Here is a 19,227-nt window from a genome sequence, read left to right on the forward strand (position 1 = left end):
AGCTGGGTCATCCAGCAAATCTAGAATGAATCTGGTCCAGGATTTAAAACATTTGCTGGCAAAAAGCAAATTACTTTGAAGAAATCTATTCCAGGTTTGCTGGATTACCCAGCTTTACTGATCACAGTGTATCTGCTCCAGCCTTGGAAAGCTTTAATAAATCAGGTACATATTGAGAACAGATACTGCTTTTTTTTGCACAAGGTGGTCATTTGTTTTTACAGGAAGAAGTACCATCTAGTCATCAAGCATTCACACCTAATTAAGTGAATTTTCCTTTCCTAAATGTTAGAAGGTGCAGCACGGAGGCTCAGATGTTAGCACTCTGGCCTTTGCAGTGCTGGACCTCTGGTTCAAATTTTAGCCAGGTCACTATCTGCATGGAGTTTGCAAGTTTTCCCTGTGTTTGCATGGGTTTCCTTCCCCTGCAACTGTAACAAACATGCAGTTAGGGTAATTGGCTTCTCCACAAAATTGACCCTAGACTGTATTAGGGACATATAACTATGGTAGGAACATTAGATTGTGAGCCCCTATGAGGGACAGCTAGTGACAGGACTATGGACTTTTTAAAGCGCTGCATAATATTTCTGTGCTATTTAAATAATAGATTATATTATAGCATACACCAATACATCAAGAGTAAATTGCTATCTAGCAAATTTAATGTCCCCTTCTTGTTCTTCTCAATGGATCCAAGAGAGAAACTGAGCATCCATTGGGGGACTAAATAATGCAATGATTAGCTAATGTATGCAGCGCCATTGAAACTCCTTTTCTCTACACATCACAAATATTTTACAATGTCTCTCTTCATGTCAAAGGATCCTGAGTTTTTGTTGAGAAAATCTCTATGGACTAGTATTCATATGTTTAGTACGGACAAAACTTCTGTTTATCCAAGATCAATCTTTAAACAGAGAAGTGCTTTCGGCTGTAGTCCCACCCTAGGTGACATCTAGCTTGCATCTCTAATGTATTGTACTGAATCATAATTAGAAAAATAAAGGTATTACATGATAAATTCTTCTATGTGAATCCCCCAAAATAGTGAGCATCCTCCCTTTGTGCCTCTCTAAGTTGTAGTTATAATTAAGGTTTCATAGTTGTCTTGCTAATACCAAGCTCCTGTGTTTCTGTTTCCTATAGGTGGGCAGAGCTATCTTTTAGTAAACCTTCCCAGAGAATTTATGGAACAGCAATACCTGACTTTTACCCAGTCTGGCTAGGTAATTATATTACATGTATTGATCATTATTAAAGGCAACAACTTAGTTCTTGTAATATATACCACAGGCACAGGTCCTTGTATGCTGATGAGGATTTGTTGTATGTTGTGTCTGCATGGGCTTGTAGCGGGTCAGATACTTATTATGTTTTAATGACCTCTTTGATGTGGGGCCAGTAATAAATATATGTAGGATCACTAGTGGTCCACAAATTATCTGGCAACCCGTACTTTCTAAGTTTAATTTCTTACCTTCCTGTAGTGTATTAGGTACTATTTTTTTTTCCTAATTCTTCTTAGATAGGTAATATCAACCGTATGAAAATCTTGGTACATTGTAAACTACATTCATGGTCTGAAATGGACACCTAGACTTGGAATCTAGGTGTGACCACTAAGTTGATTTAGCCCATTAGGGCATTCCCAGTCCTCCCTGGTTACCATTGTCTCCTACGTTGTCCATAATCACAGAAGCCAAGCTTTAGCAAGCCTGATTTCTGCTTTAGGCTGCAATTTTTATAATCACTGTAATTTTCTTTCAAACAACCCAAAAAAACTAAAGGCAGAAACAGATAAATAGCTTTTTGCTTTACACATTTATAAGTGTTTTGTTATGCCCCTGAGTTTTTAACTGCTCCGCCTCGATAATGGCTTGCAACAACACATGAATACATTAAACCTGTTTTAGGTCCTTTTATAAAGGATTTTATTGACTTCTTTGACATTGAATAAACATACAAAATAAATTATATTAGTAGAAAGAATAGCAATAGTTTAACTCCAGTACATTATATTACATCAATTAAATACATATTTACATGCAAACACAGCTTTGCGTATAAATAGAAAATGCAAACATGGTGTGGTCTGGCAGTTCTCTGATCGGAGAATTTTAACTTCTTATGACCAGCATTGTGACCTCATTAATCCTTCCATTACCTCAGAATGGCATAGCATTCCTTTCATGCCACAGATAGCATGGTAGATGAGTAAGGAGGTAAGATTCCCCTGGCAGAGTTTCATGGCCATTGTACATCTTCCCAGATACTGGTGCGTGCTTCTGAGAGAATGTATTCCAAAAGGAAAGTCCTTTCATTACAGTGCATGAGTCTTTCAGAAAAATCTCCTAATAAAGCTGGCGGCCATGATTGCGTGGTCTAATCACCAGCCCAGGAAGGAAAAGTCTTTTAGAGTGTTGCGGCGTTCTCCCTAGCATCGTCTGCGTTCTGTGCAGGGAAAAAAAAAGTAACATGTCAGAACAGCATTTCTCAGAGTCATTGGTACGGGCATGTTGTGCACTGCACCAGCCTATATTTGTAATAAACACCAACACCCTACCTGCAGTTGCTTTGGGTTCCCTGAGGGGCTGATGGGGATGAATTCTTCTTGGCAAGTTTAGAGAGCAAATCCTTCACTTTAAACCACTGTGTTGGTTCTGCCTGTGAAGAACAAGAGAGAACAGAATGATTAACATGAGGAATTAATACAGATAAGGTATGTGGGACTCATGGTCCAAGACAAACCAACACAATGGGTAATACACACTGTATAACATCTTAATTTAAGGGTGAGTGTCTGGTCATGGAAATTGGAGTATAACGTGCAAACATCCTAGGCCTTCCCTGATATGTGGGGGCACCCCAGGTCCCAGTATATCAGATAGAACAAGACAAGTAAGAAAAAGTTTGATATGATATAGTGTAAGAGGGGTTGGGGAAATGGATGGTGAGTAAGGTGATGGCCCTGACCATGTGTGATGATTGTAGTTGGGGTAATGAGACAGAAGAAGGGTTTACTGCATGGGTCCCTAACTTCAGTCCTTAAGGCCACATAAAGGTCAGATTTGAGATAAACTTAGTCATTTTTTTTTTGCTCCTTGTGAACCATTTCTTACATTATTCACTGCCATCTTTTAGAAAAATACTAGAAATGTGGGCCGGTTTTGTCTCTATAGGGCTGGACTTTGGCAAACTCCAACTCCCACTCCAAAAAGCTGCTGTAAATCCATGGTGAATGCGTCTTAACATTGATCAGCCAATGGAAGGGGACTATTCATTTTATATACCCCAATATTGCTCATAACCGTACTGAAACCAACTGACAGTTTGATTTGTAATCTGTAAACATTTGCTACCATAGCTGATGTAACAGTTTCTTTCATCAAGCATTCATTATAAAGGTGCCAATACAGTGGTCAATGGGTTTACAAGCAGATCAATTGATATCTACCTGATATCAATCATTTACTTGCAATACACAATGTACCCATTGCTAATCCTGATCGAACGTCATCAAACAGTTGCACCTTTTTCATAGTTATGCGTTAAGCTAGTTCATTTTTCTTTGCTTTAGGTTAACTGAAAGGGCTTCATTGTTCTGAAAAAAATGTATGTGTATTCTCCAGTGTCACTGGTTTATAAAGAAGAGCTGCCCGAGGCAAGCTACATCCCCCTCAGCTGTTTGGGAACAACAAGTTTGACCACATCGTCATCATTTATCTTGATGTGTATCAGTATTACTTATTTAGATCTCTTTACAAATTGCCTCTGGTGCTTTTTATTAGTAGTACTTTTAGTGCTAATATAACAAACAATCATTCATCACCGAGTACAAAAACAAACATACATTGCCTTGTTGTTGCCATAGTATTAAAGCCCTGGTGCCCAACATAGGTAGTAGCCTTCTGTGTTCTTTTTGGCCGTGTCTACCTGTGGGGGTTTGAAGAGTGGAATTGAGGTGCTGGGTGCCAAAACAATCTGTGTTTAGGCAAACAGAACTTACATATACATAGTATTGTCAGGCATAGTGGTCTCAGCTCAATAGGAAAAGGTTAGGGCAGGCATGTCCAAAGTCCGTGTGCAGCCCATGTTGCGGGACCCACACGGACCACACCCACTCTGATTCCAAGAACCTGCTCTGCACAGAGCCCACACTGACACTGGACTCTGTGCACAGGGAATCCCTAACGTCACCCTAATGGGCGTGTGCTGTGCAGGACCCACGCAGACCATGCCGAGACCAACCCTGAGTACGTGCTGGATCGTCGGCCCCCACACATTTTCACCTCACCAAATCTGGCCCTCTTTGCAAAAAGTTTGGACACCCCTTGGTTGGGGCTGGAGTGGGTGATCAGGTAGGTGCCCAATGGGACCATTGCTGGAAGGTTAACTCTCACTGCCACTGCAATGGGGAGGGAACACTACACTAATCACCAGTGAAGGTATGTAAAAGCAACGCTACTGCAATATTTCACAATTTTTCCTGAGGAAAAAAAACTTTAACAAATGCTAGAAAAAGGTCATGGATTCTAAGCATGTTGGCCATAAAACTTGTACTCACTTTGCAGTTCAGGGTTGTCCTTCGTCTTTCGGTTTCTTGCAAGTTTGGTACGCTCACATATTGTGGGTCCAATTTGATGGTTTGTTTCAGATTATTCTCTGTAAATGACAAAAGAGGTCTTAGAGTTTCAATTAAAGCCATTCAATTTGACCTTCCTGCTTAGTCTGTGCTCTTTCTAGCAATACAGGTTTTCTGAATAGGGTCATTTATTGTAGCTAGCAATAGGTGTCCATATTCAGGCTTCTGTGTATGCAATAAAGTACAATGAAGAACTACTAAAATTAGTGAACAAGTCAATCATTCAGTGGGACGCAGTGGTATAACAACATACTAAAAGAAAATATAGCATTTCCCAACAAACTTGTTTGTATGTCTTGATAGATCTTTTTTATATGTTCATTATGCCAAAAATTGATGCAGCATTAAAATGGACATATTTTCTTCATGGACCTGATAAATCTTGGGCCCAATTTATTGTGTCCCAGGACACAACAAGAAGTTAGAATGAATCTACCCAGGTGAGATGTCTTCATAATTATTAATATTATTTTGTATTAATAAACAGTTCTTATATTGCGCCAACATATTACCAAGCGCTGTACATTCATTAGGAAACCTCCTCTTTTTGTTCTGGTGACAACCCTAAAATTTGCAAATTCCCCGTACTTTCTATGTCAGTGATAGTGACCCTCAGGAAAAGTGGTGATTCTTCCCATACAAACAACAATTTAAACTTTAACAGATCTAACTCTTTCCTTCTCTGCACCCAGAAAAGGTTTTGGGATAAACTTTAAAGTTCATGTAGGTATATGTTGAAGAAAGGAAAATATTCTAATAGTGGGTATAGAATGGGGATTGGTCATCTAGGTGCCAGATAGGAGCCTACACCTGATTTTGTATTCAGTTATAAATACTCCAGTAGAATGGTTCCATGTGCCATTAATATAAGGCATTTTATTCTCTTTATTTATTTTATTGTATTTTACGATTGGTACCTATGGAAAGACTGCTCCCCCCACCTTTTTAGTTACAGTTTAGGTTAATTTTCTTACCGGGTTGTGTAGCCAAACCGAGCAGCACCCCAGCATGAGAGCTGGACCTCTTCCTGTAGTGTTGTGGTTGCCAAGATGTCCCATTGGGAAGGGGGTTATCCGCCATGTCTTGTTCTAAGTCTCTGGAGTCCCGGGAGCTACCACAGACACAGGAGTCCAGAAACAGCACCTATACAGGATAACAGAACAATGGTTAATTTCCTGTACAAATGTGAATGACACCATAATTAATCATTAACCAGGCATGTGAAACTTTGCTTGCTGTGCCATTTATAGCTATAAAGGTTATATTGTAGTAGCAGTAAATTACAACAGGAATTCTGTCAAACCATGTCCAACATCCTTTAGGTGGATTGTCTCAGAGGTCTACATGGAGGGGTGAAGGGTGATTTTGTAGACATAGCATTGTACAATTACTTTGTACCCCTGCAGGCTACCAGATGACAGGCCAAGGCCTACAAGCTGATGGAAAGGGGTCATCAGCTGGTCGTGCCATAAGATGAAGTATCTCTAAAAGAGATTGGTATCTCTATACACTGGTATGTACCTGACTCTGCAACTTCTTCTCCAGTGTTTTCTTCTGATGTTGAAGCTTCTGATTCCTTTGTTGCAGTTCTGCCATTTGCTCCAGCATGTGACAAAGATTTTCCAGATATCGAAGACCATCACCGGGAAGGTTGAGGACATCCTGGCCCTAATATTGAAAAGAAAGAATGTAAATGTATTGTGCAACTACCTAAATATCTTATGGGTTATGTGCAAGTTTATGTGATTACCTCTATCATATACATTGAATTCCAAAATAAAGATTTTGGGTACAGGTTTTTAACTATACATAACATTCTGTGCATTTTGGGATAGAAGCATGGTTGCAGAGATGTAGAAGTTGCACGATCGTGTGCATTATTTTTAACTAGGGAACAAAAATTGGAAATCCCTTTTCCCAAAAAAATGCTTTTCTGTAATCCCCAATGATGTATAAAGGTGTCACTCATTATGTATTACGTACCTCATTTTCTACACTTTGGCAAACTGAGCTCTGTCCTTCATAGCCAACAGATTTTCCTCTATGTTGTTCTTTTTGTGAGCTTGCAGACTGCCTGCTACATCTTGCTGCTCTGATTTGGATGGCCTCTCGGCTACTACTCCTCTGCTTCCTGCTTCGGAGGATCGCCTGTTCCACTTTATGGGGCATGTTTGAAATGTCCTCTTCATGCTGTTTGGTAATACAATATTCCAGTGGATGTATATTCCTAGGTGCGTGCATATTGGAACTGCCAGGATTTTCTAAAAAAGAATATTCCACTGATGTTGTCTCTTGAGAAGGTTGAAAATGATCTGGTTTTCCATAGGCTAGGCTGTTTAGGTTTGGAGATGCCTCAGGGGTGGGACTTTCCAAACTCTCAGGCTCCTCAGGGTTTGAACTCTCTACACTTTCCGATTCATCTGGATTATAGCTGCTCTCAGATCCATACGGGGAAGGTGGTGGCATCTCCACACCTGAATCTTCTGACTCTGATTTCTCAAAATGTTTACGTATCACAGTGTATCCGCCATGTCCACCATGATTAACTATGGATTTGGGATAGTGAGAAACTCTAGAGATGCCGCAATTGGATGAAGAATCCATGAGAGGCCGATAAACAGCAGTGCTTCCTAGCAGTACACAACCCTCTGATCGTTCTGTAATTGTCAAAAGAAAAAAAAAGTATGTAAGAAAACCAATGGAATAACTATATAATCAAATTAAATAGAACAGAGGGGTTATCAACAGATTGGAAAGTGTTAGCGCAAACTTATTAAGTAATTGCTATGTTGTGAGTTTTAGCATCATAGCACATGTTGTTTTTTTTCATCTGTTGTCCACGTACTTCTATTGAAGTAACAGAATATGGTCTTATTATTGTAACTAATAACAGTTGTATGTGATGGTTAGCACTTATTAAATGTGCTTTGCTGTACTTGGTGTATCTGCTAAGTAATTTTAGAAAATTATAATAACTTAAAGTCATTGTTGAGAAGAAATCACTGCAAATCCAAAACTAATAACTATTTTCTACTGCAATGATGTACAGAGACAATACTTTAAAAAATTGTCCACTGGACCCAGCACAAAACTACAAAGATGTAGTATTGAGTCAACATGATCACCAAAGAAATATAGGAAGAGAACTCCTTATTCCTTATTCCTTCATTACTGTCTCTAGTTATATGTTGCCACCTCTTAGTATTCACAGTATTATGCTTATACCATGCTCACAATCATCCTAATCAATAGACATTAGCCAGGTTTATTTTTAGATTTACCTGTGCACACCATGCAAGAATCCCAATCAGTATGAATATTGGATTAATGATTATACAGTAGGAAGAAATACACATGTATTCAGTATAATGTAATTACTGATAAGACATTTTATGCATAGCTAGCACCTGACAATTGATATCTGAGGATATTGAACTTCCAGACAAACTTTGCTTTCTGCAATACTCAAACAAAAATATATGTTCAAATTCCTAGGTCTCCTGGAAATGATACTGTAGGTGCTTTACCATGTATTGCGTTTTGGCAGCACGTTTACTTTTTACTTGAATGTTTTTACTGATTTGTCTGTGGGATTTGCATGAGGAAAACAGTAAAGATATATTGATACATCAGTATCACATAAGGAAAACAGTAAAGATTTATTGGTACGTCAATATAAAAAGATTAAAAGTAATCTAATTAAACTTTTTTAAGGCTCCTAATGCACCATAATACACAGAAAATACATTACAAAAATAAGGAACCTTTTTTTGCAGTGCACAAATAATTCTTGCTTAGGGTGCACTGAAATACCAAGCCATTGAGGTGCATCTGCAAGGTGCATTGGTATGAGATTAAAAATGAATGATACTGCAACACAAAATGCATTGTGATGGTTTTCAGATACACAAGATAAAGCACATGTTGTACTGCAACACATAGGTGTGTTTCCAGATAATTCTGTGACCCATTTCTGCTTTTTTTATGCACTTGCAGAACAAATATATATATATATAAAACAAATATTGATATAACAAATGTATATCAATACACAAAAAACAATTTATCCTAGTGAATATATAATTCGACGTCCCTAAAAAATCTTGCCTGTACCCAGAAAATGGACATTTCTGTTTTTTTACTTTGTATCTTAAGTATATACATGAAATATAAAGGACTGCATATGGGAAAAATCTGTACATAAACTAAGATTATTTTAATTGCCATCTATTATAATATCCTGTATATAACAAAAAATGAAAATAATAGAGATAGATATAATATCACTGTGAGATTATTTGTTAAATAGCATAATTTTCTAAATCAGTCACACAACTTTGTACAATCATGAGTGATTTTCTTGTCCATTATATTCAATTTTACAATTTAAATGTGGCCAGGGTTGTTCATGTAAAGGTGACTATGTGCAAAGATAGGAAAATAAATTAATTCTATAAGCAATGTGGCAGATTTACAGCCTTGTGCCACTATCTGGTATCAAAAAATGTAATCAATGGATCACTCTGGATTTTAGTAGACATATCAGGAGGGATATCATTAATCATTAATCAGAAGAGAAGTTAAAGTCTGACTTTGTACTAGATGTAAAATATGAACATATAAAATAGAATTACTTACCTGGCAGTTTCTAGGGAAGGTGATCTCTATAGACAGGTTCGTGTCACGATCTGCATACCTGGATGAGCAATGCTGAGACTGAGCTATACCTGCCTATTCTCTGCTTTACCTGCTCATTCCTACCTGTACTGGCCCCGCCCCTTCCTTACCTTATATGGAATTCTCTCTACTCACACTTTGTGTGACTCTGTGCAGGGAGATTGGAATGCAGCATGACCGGTGCGATTACATTTCTCCTCCCATGTGATAGCAGCGGTCACAATGCAGCCCATGCTGAGCTCTCCATTCACATCAGTGGCAGACACCTTCATCTATATGCATGGTGTTAAAACCTTTTAGTAGCACCTGGCAGGTGCATGGACATCTCCATGGATCATCATCCATCACTAGGTCATTATTGTTCTGCAGAATTAAAAAACTCAGCACGCCCTGCCACAGAACCATACTGCTCAGTTTTGGTTCTAAATGGTCATATTATTAAAGTTTGCTACTTTTAAAACTTTACTGGACATAAAATATTACTATCAATAGGTCTAGTAGCAAGAGTATCAATCATCATCTATGTATAATTGGCACCTCATGTTCTAGAACAGCCTTTTTTCATGAAATAACTTTCAGGGAATCCCTTTTATAATAACTATATCACAGTATATTAGCATTGTGGACAATGAGAGAAGATTGCGGACATTGTGGACAAGAATGCCTTTTACATTGCTGGCTATTGGTAAGAATGTCACTCTTACAGATAGCCAAATAGACCATTGGTGTTACCTAAAAGAGGCAAAAAAGAAACCCCCAATAACCTCTTGTTGGGATACAGCACCCTAGAAAGTTTTTAGGTGTCCCCTAACACACTGTCCATATTCCAATTCAGCCATCTGACAATCAATTACACTTTTAGAATATTTCCTGCTGCAGGTACATCTTTAGATTGACCTGAGTACACTATGATTCTGATTCAATAAAGCTCTCCAAGACTGGAGAAGACAGACTATCATGGGAGAACCTGGTTGATCTAGATCATCTGCTTCTGAATGGCTGCCTGGGAACCCCTTTATAGATGGGGAAGTCTCCAGTATACATAGAAACGTAGACATGTTACTAAATAGTATTTGACCAGGGTTGTGCAGTGTTTTATATAGCTCAATATGTATCATACTTTTAAATATCACAATACAACACAATGATTGTCATAACCCAATATATAAAGGACTGAGTTAGCTGTTCTCCATCATCTGTATCAAACACATGATGCTATGCTTCATTGACTAAAATGCACTTTGTGGAATTTATCAGACTGCAAAGTCACATTCCAGAAACATGAATAATGTTACAGGATGTGACCCAGGTATTTGTACATATCGAGATGGCACTCATCTGACTGGATGAACAAAAGCACTGAACAAGCTTTCTATAGATGAATACCTATGTAATGCTAACAACAGATGAAGCAATATCAATCCCATAAATGTATACACCAGGTGAATAATAAAGAGCACATTCCATCTGTGTTTTCATATCATATTAGTGTAAGGATAATTCATTACAATAAATCAGAATAATGTGATATTTTCGATTATTACTAGCAATAATCATTCATTGAGGGGTTTTTATCAGATTAATTCTTCCTAAAAGAATTCTGTATTGCACCATGCACAGTGAACATGCTTCGAACCCCTGACTCTTTTTTATTGAGGTCTATATCTTAGTTAGATCATTCTTTTTGTTCCATTTTGTCCTGGTGACCACTGTTACGAGTTCTGAAAATGAGGGGAAACCCAAAGAGGTTTCTTAGAGGGGTCAAAAAAAAGGAAATCTTCTAAATGGGGTGCTGTTGTCTGTCTTTTCCCATGGTCTACAGGAACAAAGGGAAGGGGACACAGATGGTAAAAACCCTGACAGAGGTTTGGATTATTTCCTACTCCATTAAAAAACAAGCTAAATATGATTTAAACTAGACCTACAAGATGCTATTAAAAAAATAATGATCCATAGGGATCTATGTTATGGTATGGTTATTATTATTATTATTATTTTTAATAATAGCAATAATAAAAATTATAATAATAAACAGGATTTATATAGCGCCAGCATATTATGCAGCACTATGATTATGTCCATATACAGATCAGCACTAATTCCTTCCACTAGATCAGCTTTACAGGCAGTCATATTTACTGAGAAATGGGATGAAATATATGTTTATTGACAAATTCCATTGTGTTATTCCCCCAACCCTTTCCCCAAAAAAATCTTTTTGATCACATAATCCCATATATAGTTTTTAATATATGTATCAAAATATATTGTTCCTTTAATTTTCACAAGAAAGGTATGTAAAAATTCTAAAACAATATAGGTCAGTTTCTGGGATCATTTTCCTGTAAGTGTGACTACAAATCGGAACAGGTAGCTAGCTATGCAATTCTCAGCATGAGACCCTCACTGCAGGGACTGCTTTGATTGATGTCTGAATGGTGAAGTATCTGATCCCAGGGCCACCAACCTATGTGTAGCCATTTATATTTGACCTTTATAGGTCAGGGCAATATCCAAAGAAATCTAGGAGCTGCAGTCAAGAATAAGAATTAGACATCCCAGTCTACCAATACTTGGCCTTTTGTATAGAGCTTTAGATAATAAACAATTCTGGATGACTGATGTGACACTGGTTTTTGTTTAACTCCAACACAGAAAAGAACGAATTTCACATAATTGTGAAAAAAATTGCGATTTTGTATACCATTTTGTAAGGTTTAAAGGAAGCCCTAAATAACTGTGTTTGGTACCTCCACCCGGCTCTGTGAACTAAGGGTGATTTTGTATATGTCTGGGATTTATCAAATACTTGAAATATCAGATGAAGACATATTTGTTGTCTGTCTGATCACATTCCTTTGTATCTGATTCTATGTATATGTTTTTAGCATCCTCCGTATTTTCCCCACCCGTCTCCAGAAGGAGGTACCACTTGCGTCCAGCCATCTACTTGTAGACTGATGGTCTGTCTGTCTGCTATACTTGAATGGCTCGTCTAGACTCTATTGGAACAGCCAAAGATCAGCCCAGCCAAGCCAAAATCTAAGAACCCAATCTGAGTACTTGCTACTGTCTGCCTTGTGACAATCAGACCCACCTTGCAAAGATTTTCCATTTAGATATGGTCACTTTCCTTTATGGAGCCATATAACTGAGGATTTCACTTTGCAACTAGATGGACAGACCTCTACTCTTCTTTGTGCAATGGGCAGAAGCACATTTTCATGGGATTTTTGCTCCTTCCAAAAGTTATATATGTGACATCACCAAAATATTGGAGGCAAATCAATGAACTTTCAAGCCTCCACATAATACGGCAATATACAGCAGGTGACCTATCTATGTATTAATGCCTATGTAGTCATCATAATCAGATTTACCATTATGTCATCCCTGCTCTTTAAGGATTAATAGCAGATTAGATCTAAAATCCCAACCTGCTTAATGTGTAGTAACAAAAACACCAATGCTATCAAACATGCTGAATACAAATAACAACCTCATTCAACCTTCCAGATCATCCACATGTATTCGTCTATGTATGAATCTCCTTACTAATAGGCAAAAACAATGAGGAACCAACAGGTGCAAGGGACCACAGCAAGCAGATTTCATTTTCCATCATTTTTGAGTTTGGTCAACAAGTTTTATAATAAATATATTTAGTGTTTTATGTTATTTAGTATATATTTTGCTGCTATCATTTACTATAGCATAAAGTTCGTTTTTTGCCTTTTTGCCTATCCTATCAATCCTAGAAATAGAGCCATGAGCTACAATACTTTGGGCCTCATTCTGAGAAAAGTCTGAAGTAAAATTGTTGTTCCTCATTTTCCCAGGCCAGCATAAATTTGACCTTAGGATATCTAATGGATGTATAGTAACTAATTAATAAATGTGGCAGAATATTAAATTGAGATTTTCCCACACATCTCACCTTAGACTACATGAAACTTGGTCTGCACAAGCTAATTGTATGATCAAAAAGACTACTACAAATGATGGTAACACCTTCCTCGAAAGAGGTCTACAGAGGTGAAAATGCTTGGCCTTCACAATAACACACACTTACAATACAATGGGTCTCATCACACATTTCTAGATTGACAGTATGGAATTCAGAATTTCTATAGACTCCAGATTCAGAGAAAGACTATGTCCCGGGAATGATACCCAGTGTAAAAAAATAGCTCCTTACAGATGACATCATATAAGGCTAAAATGAAATGTCAGAGTTAGATTTTTAGGTAGGTGAACATTGTATTGCCAACCTCAATTTTCATATTCGTATTTCCACTTCCCTGTAATAAAATTTGCACGGTGTGTCTAAATGGGCAGTGGAGTCTGACTACAACCCGGTACTTTCGTACCTAACAGGTATGGTCGGACAAAACTCCTTCCTTCCTGTCTATGAAGGATACTTGTGACACCATTGTGCAGGAAAATAATTTCCACGGGAAGAAAAGTATTTTAAAGAAATTTAAAGAATACAATTTAGAACTTGAAGGAGTACAGGACTAAAAAAAAAGAAAAAGTTAAACTTCAATAGGGATTGAAGGGAAAACAATAATAAGAGAAGAATGGGGGCTGTCACTGCTGACCTGGATCTAAAGAAATATAGCTGTCTTTGGCATAGTCATACTTGTTTCAGGTAACTACCTCATGATGTACCAAAACCATTGGTTCAACATGAAAACCAGCTTATTATTCATGGGAGGAGAAGTCAACATTTACTGCCTCCATAATTCTCTCAGTACCACTTTGTACCTACTGTACGTTTCTGAATTTTACTGCAACTTTATGGTGGATAGTTGGTCAGTGCAGGTCTTTTTTTTCCAGGCAAGCTTCAATTTAGTCCTTCAAATAACGTCTACCTACTACATCTACCTTAGGTGTCTAGTACAAGAGAATACTTATATACCAGTACAAGAAAATCTGCTTGAAATTATATTTAGTGCAAAAAAATTACTAATATTACTATATATTTAGTTGTAATTTCAAAATATGGGACAATTGCACCCCCGCGCTTGTCTTAAAATCTTATCGTAGGTCGTGCAATATTATTATTAATCGAGAGAGCTTACACGTATCATTGAAAGATTGATTAATTAGATTTAGATACAATCAAAAAAATTTGATCGAAACTGCGGCGCTTCGATAAGAATTTTAACAACGGTCTACCACTCTCTATCCGAGCTAGGTTCACAGTCTAATTAACACTAATTAGAATTGATATATACAAAAACCCACGTCAGTGTATCGTAGATTAATATATCAAGAGACAGTCTAAAAGTCTGTATAGAAGTGTCAAATACTTTATAGGGAATCTCTGACACGGTTGTTCAGTTCGACTCTAAATGCCAGGTATCAACCAAAGTCTTTTTTTATGCGGAAAGTCTGTTGTAATCGGGTATATGAACAAACCTAAGTGACACCCTACAAATTCTCCTTCTTCCTTCAGTAAAATATGGGCACTTAACATTACCACCCTCCGAGGCTGGAGGGATTACACTTTCAAAAGTGAAGCTGGGTGATCCAGAAAACATGGAATGGATTTTTAAACATCATTTGCTATTTGCCAGCAAACATTTTGAATCCTGGACCAGATCCATTCCAGGTTTGCTGGATCACCCAGCTTCACTGATGAGAGTGTATTCTCTCCAGCCTTGGAGAGCTTTCATAAATCAGGGCCTTTGTCTTTATTTAGATTGACTTTAGTGCAAAGTTGCCACAACACTGTTTTTATTGCAATTATACATTGTGTTTGTGATGGTGTCGGTGTGACCCTGATAAAAAAGTATTCAAATATTGAATGTTGACCATCAGCCCTCCTTTGTGTGCATTGAATAGGGAAGCACAAGTGATAGTGATAATATCACTGGATCTAAAATAGGATATCATTAATAACCAGTGACCCAAAACCATCCACCCGTATAATACGCACAAAGATAATAAAAATTAGCATGAATTGTAATGATTAATTGTATATTGTACTAATTGTAACAGTAACTAGCACAACTGTACAAACTTCTACAGTAAAAAAGTGAGTTATCAGTATTTAAAGATTAGATTAGTAGACAACAAGCACAGTAGGCATTTTAGACCTATTTTTTTATAATTAGACAATGACTGACATAATTTCTAAAATTATAGATAATTTGGATGTAGTTTACTGGCACATAATGTTATTTGTCTTCCTCCTTACAAAGAACAATTCTCATTCTTTGCTCACATGTAATTGTCTCTCTCCTATATAGTTTGTGTACTATTCCACTGATGTGTTTATAGGAGCTCTTCATTTACAGGAATAAGATAAAGAAAGAATAATATATTATTGGGAAGTGTTAAGCTAAGTTCAGATGGGTGGGCGGTAGTTTACAATTGTACTGCTGTTGTCAACCTGCCCCCTAAATCACTGAATAGATTGTAAGCTCTTGGGGGCAGGGTCCTCTCCTCCTCCTGTGTCACTGTTTGTATTCATCTTTCATTTGCAACCCCTATTTAATGTACAGCGTTGCGTAATATGTTGGCGCTATATAAATCCTGTTTATTAAGAATAATAATAACAATAATAATAAATTATTAATAATAAAAATTATTTTTGCACAGGCGTTTTTTCAGAAGCTTCTTTCAGCATCTGAGGGTGGTGAGTTGCTCAACCACTTCCTATCAATGGTATTACATTTACATGATTTTGCATGGAGTTGAAACACATTGCTCAGTGGTTGGGAGTAAAACACGAAGATAGCAGCATGACCAATGCAAAGAAAACATGAAAATTTGCAACCGTAGCTAACTGCATACAGCAACTGCTTGAAAATCCCCGTTAACATTCGTGAATGATCCTGGGTGCTCACTTTTTCCTGCACGGTGTATTTACTAGCGCTATGGACAGGCGCTTGGGTGCAGTTGCTATATGTAGTTGGCCGCAGTTTCGTTTTTCCATTACAGTTAATCGCTTGGTTGGCAACTATATTACATTATAACATATTTGTATCGGAGCTAATTTTACATATTATTCCTTTACTAATACTTTTCTTTCTTCTTCAAGTTATCAGTAAATATTTACTAAAAAGTAATATCACTGCTAATTTATTCATTTTTATTACAGAAGTACAGAAAAACCAATGGCAAACAATTGCAATAAATAGTATTTTTAAATAAGTGAACTATGATAAAGCAGCAGCAACTGACTCAATATTAAATTTGCATCAAATAATAAATGGCCATGATAACTTATAAAGCTTTTACTTTAAAAACAAATCATCTTAGCATTTATCATTATCATTGAATTTAAAACGTCCTATAACTTACCTTCACTCCATAGTGCCCCAAGGTTCAGCTTCCTGTGGCGGCCCAGCATCTTGCTGAGATAAATGTACAAAGTGATGGCTCCACTGGTAGGAATTCCTCTTGTGCTGTAGAATGTGAGAGCGACTGTTCTGCAATGTGGGAGAGAGTGTGGGATAGTCAGATAAAAGCCCCTCTGTGTGTGTCCCTGGGAGGGGTCATCCATGTCAGCTGGCTGGAGATGGGAGGAATTAAAGGGCGCTATTTAGGCTATTAATGAGCTTTTATGTCTTTGGGAAAGCTCTTTTGTCCTTTCTCACACTCCCAGTTTAAAAAAAAAAAAGAAACCAACTCAGGCTTGGAAGAGGTGTGACGCCATGATCTGCTACTGTTCACACAGGCCACAACTAAAGAGCTCACACTCTAATACAGATATCCTACACGGAGGTGTTAGATCACCAAGCTGTGTGCAGGTACATAATGCTGAGGTGTCAGTGCCTGCAAGTAGGCTTAATGTCACACTAAGGGCAACTGTTCCTATATACCTGACTTGTTCTGAGGTTAACACTTGGACACCAAATGTCATTAAATGTTTGGTTTCACTCTGTCCTGGTGGTCTTACCAGGGAAGCCAGGTATTGGACCCTTGGATAGAAGGATGCCCAACTGACCCACATCCAACCCTGTGTTTCCATCGTGAGGTTTTAGTAGTTCAATATCCATGTCGCCTACAATTTTTACTTGGATGCAGAAAATAATAACGTACTACTTCTACTAACAATACTATTATGCGTAATTAAAGGGTGCAGATACCTTCCCATTTTTCATAAATAGTAATTAGAATATATATGAGCCGCTCCTCTTTAGGTACATATGAAAATAAGATTAATAAAGAAAATAGAGGGGCTTCAGGCTCTTGTTTAAAGTTGTGTATTATTTTTAAAAAGACAATATTACAGTCTGTTGTCATACATCAGTACAAGGGTGCATTACATGACAAAACCATTCCCCATTGTGAAATCATAGGGTGGTAATTAGCTAGGCTGAACAGTTACGTTCTAGGTTAGAGAAAGAATATGCATAAAAACGTTTTGTTACCCGACACGTTTTGCCACGAGGGCTTCCTCAGGGGTATGCAACAAGCGAGCGAGGCTTAGCGAGGTTGAGTTGATGTCACAGAAGTATGACAGAGGTGATGATAATAAATATTGCTACTGATGTGAGTCTTATTGTAATTGATGCCTTAGGTTTTGATGTGGTATAAAGTGCAGGATGTTTCCAGATCTTTTATGCATGAAACACCGAGTCCGTGAATTAGGAGGGTGAGAAGTATAGGGAGAAGTATAGGGAGAAGCGTGTTACTAGGACTGGCTGTCAAAGTGACATAATATTACTATTACTTTTATTATACCCAGATATTACCACTGATTCTAACAGTGGTGGACAAAGAGTGCAAATGTGTCCAAGTCTATATGACTGGAAAGGGAGTGTGCGGGATCCTATGCTTATATTTTTAAATTGGACTTCTTATAGGCCTCTTAGGGGGCCATTAACACTTCTGATTTTTTAAAGCTAAATACATGTACTCCTGTAACATAGAGGTGTTAAAGGTACATTGTGATGTCTTCTCCAATGCACACCAACATGCTAAGGCAACACATCTTGTATGCATTGCAGCGTATCACAGAGTTGAACAGTTGAACAAAATGGTGAACGCCTATTTTTTTTTTTATAGACTGCGATAATGCAGTGCACATAAATGTATATTCTAACATTTGTTAACACAACATCCCAGAGCAAAAAAGTTTGAACAGACCCAATTTTATAGTATTACTACTAATATAGGTTATCCTATTTAAATACCTCAAATCACTGGAGATCCATCCTATTTAAAGACAAGGCTATATGTTACTTATGTGGGTAATTATGTGCCAGTAATTCTTTTCTCAACCCACCTGCTTCATTCTCATTTTAATCAGATTCACCTTATTGTATTATCCATATGTATGTCTCCTCAGGGCTCCTGTCACTTCCTAATGTTCTTAGTATTCTTTAAATTGTCCATTGTCACTAGGTCACAGGGGGGCCTTTGGAAACAATATACTGTGAACCTGTATCATTTTCTACCTGTATTGAGTTGTTTCTACACATAACATACCTATACAATTGCCTTGAGGCCAGATACCAAAACCTAATCCTTCTCAGTAGAAAGAATAGTCAGATATGTTAAAATACTTTAGATGCAATTAGCAATCCTTATTTAAAACAATCTTGTTTTCTTTACTAATAAGATTGGTCAATTAATGTCACTTAGCTGAAAATTGAGCCTTAGGCTGTGTACACACATGCAATAATTATCATTGGAAACAAACGACTAATGACCGTTCGTGCGATAATCGACAAAAAAAGTCACAACAGCCCCGATGAATGAGGATTGTCGCTGGAAACGAACTACTGTCCCGGCGGATCTGATTGAGCGACGATTGTTCACAATATATTGTGTGTACAGTCATTCAGTGATTTTGCATGTTTCTGCAATACACTTTCTCCTTTACCCAATGTCCCTCCCTGCATTGTTCAAACGATCGTATCTAGCGTGTGTACATTATTGGTGGA

At 37.5% G+C, this 19,227-nt stretch overlaps 1 protein-coding gene across 1 annotated transcript; it reads right to left on the reverse strand.

Annotated features, from left to right (window-relative positions):
* Positions 1–1,906: 1,906 nt before the first annotated feature.
* Positions 1,907–17,011, reverse strand: C2H8orf58 (chromosome 2 C8orf58 homolog). Its single transcript, XM_072399823.1, has 7 exons — positions 16,637–17,011; positions 6,629–7,302; positions 6,167–6,313; positions 5,620–5,788; positions 4,568–4,665; positions 2,567–2,667; positions 1,907–2,454 (listed from the first exon to the last, which is right to left on the reverse strand). The coding sequence occupies exons 1-7, from the start codon at positions 16,836–16,838 to the stop codon at positions 2,355–2,357; spliced, it is 1,491 nt and encodes a 496-aa protein (XP_072255924.1). The 5' UTR covers positions 16,839–17,011; the 3' UTR covers positions 1,907–2,354.
* Positions 17,012–19,227: the final 2,216 nt, after the last annotated feature.

This window comes from Pyxicephalus adspersus, chromosome 2 (assembly GCF_032062135.1).
Source record: "Pyxicephalus adspersus chromosome 2, UCB_Pads_2.0, whole genome shotgun sequence".
Classification (NCBI taxonomy): Eukaryota; Metazoa; Chordata; class Amphibia; order Anura; family Pyxicephalidae; genus Pyxicephalus; species Pyxicephalus adspersus.

Coding starts and splice junctions, on each gene's coding strand:
- C2H8orf58 (XM_072399823.1), bottom strand. CDS start 16,838: ATGGATGACCCCTCCCAGGGACACACACAGAGGGGCTTTTATCTGACT. Junction 4,666..5,619: donor CGGTTTGGCTACACAACCCG/GTAAGAAAATTA, acceptor TGTCATTTACAG/AGAATAATCTGAAACAAACC. Junction 2,455..2,566: donor GGAACCCAAAGCAACTGCAG/GTAGGGTGTTGG, acceptor TTCCCTGCACAG/AACGCAGACGATGCTAGGGA.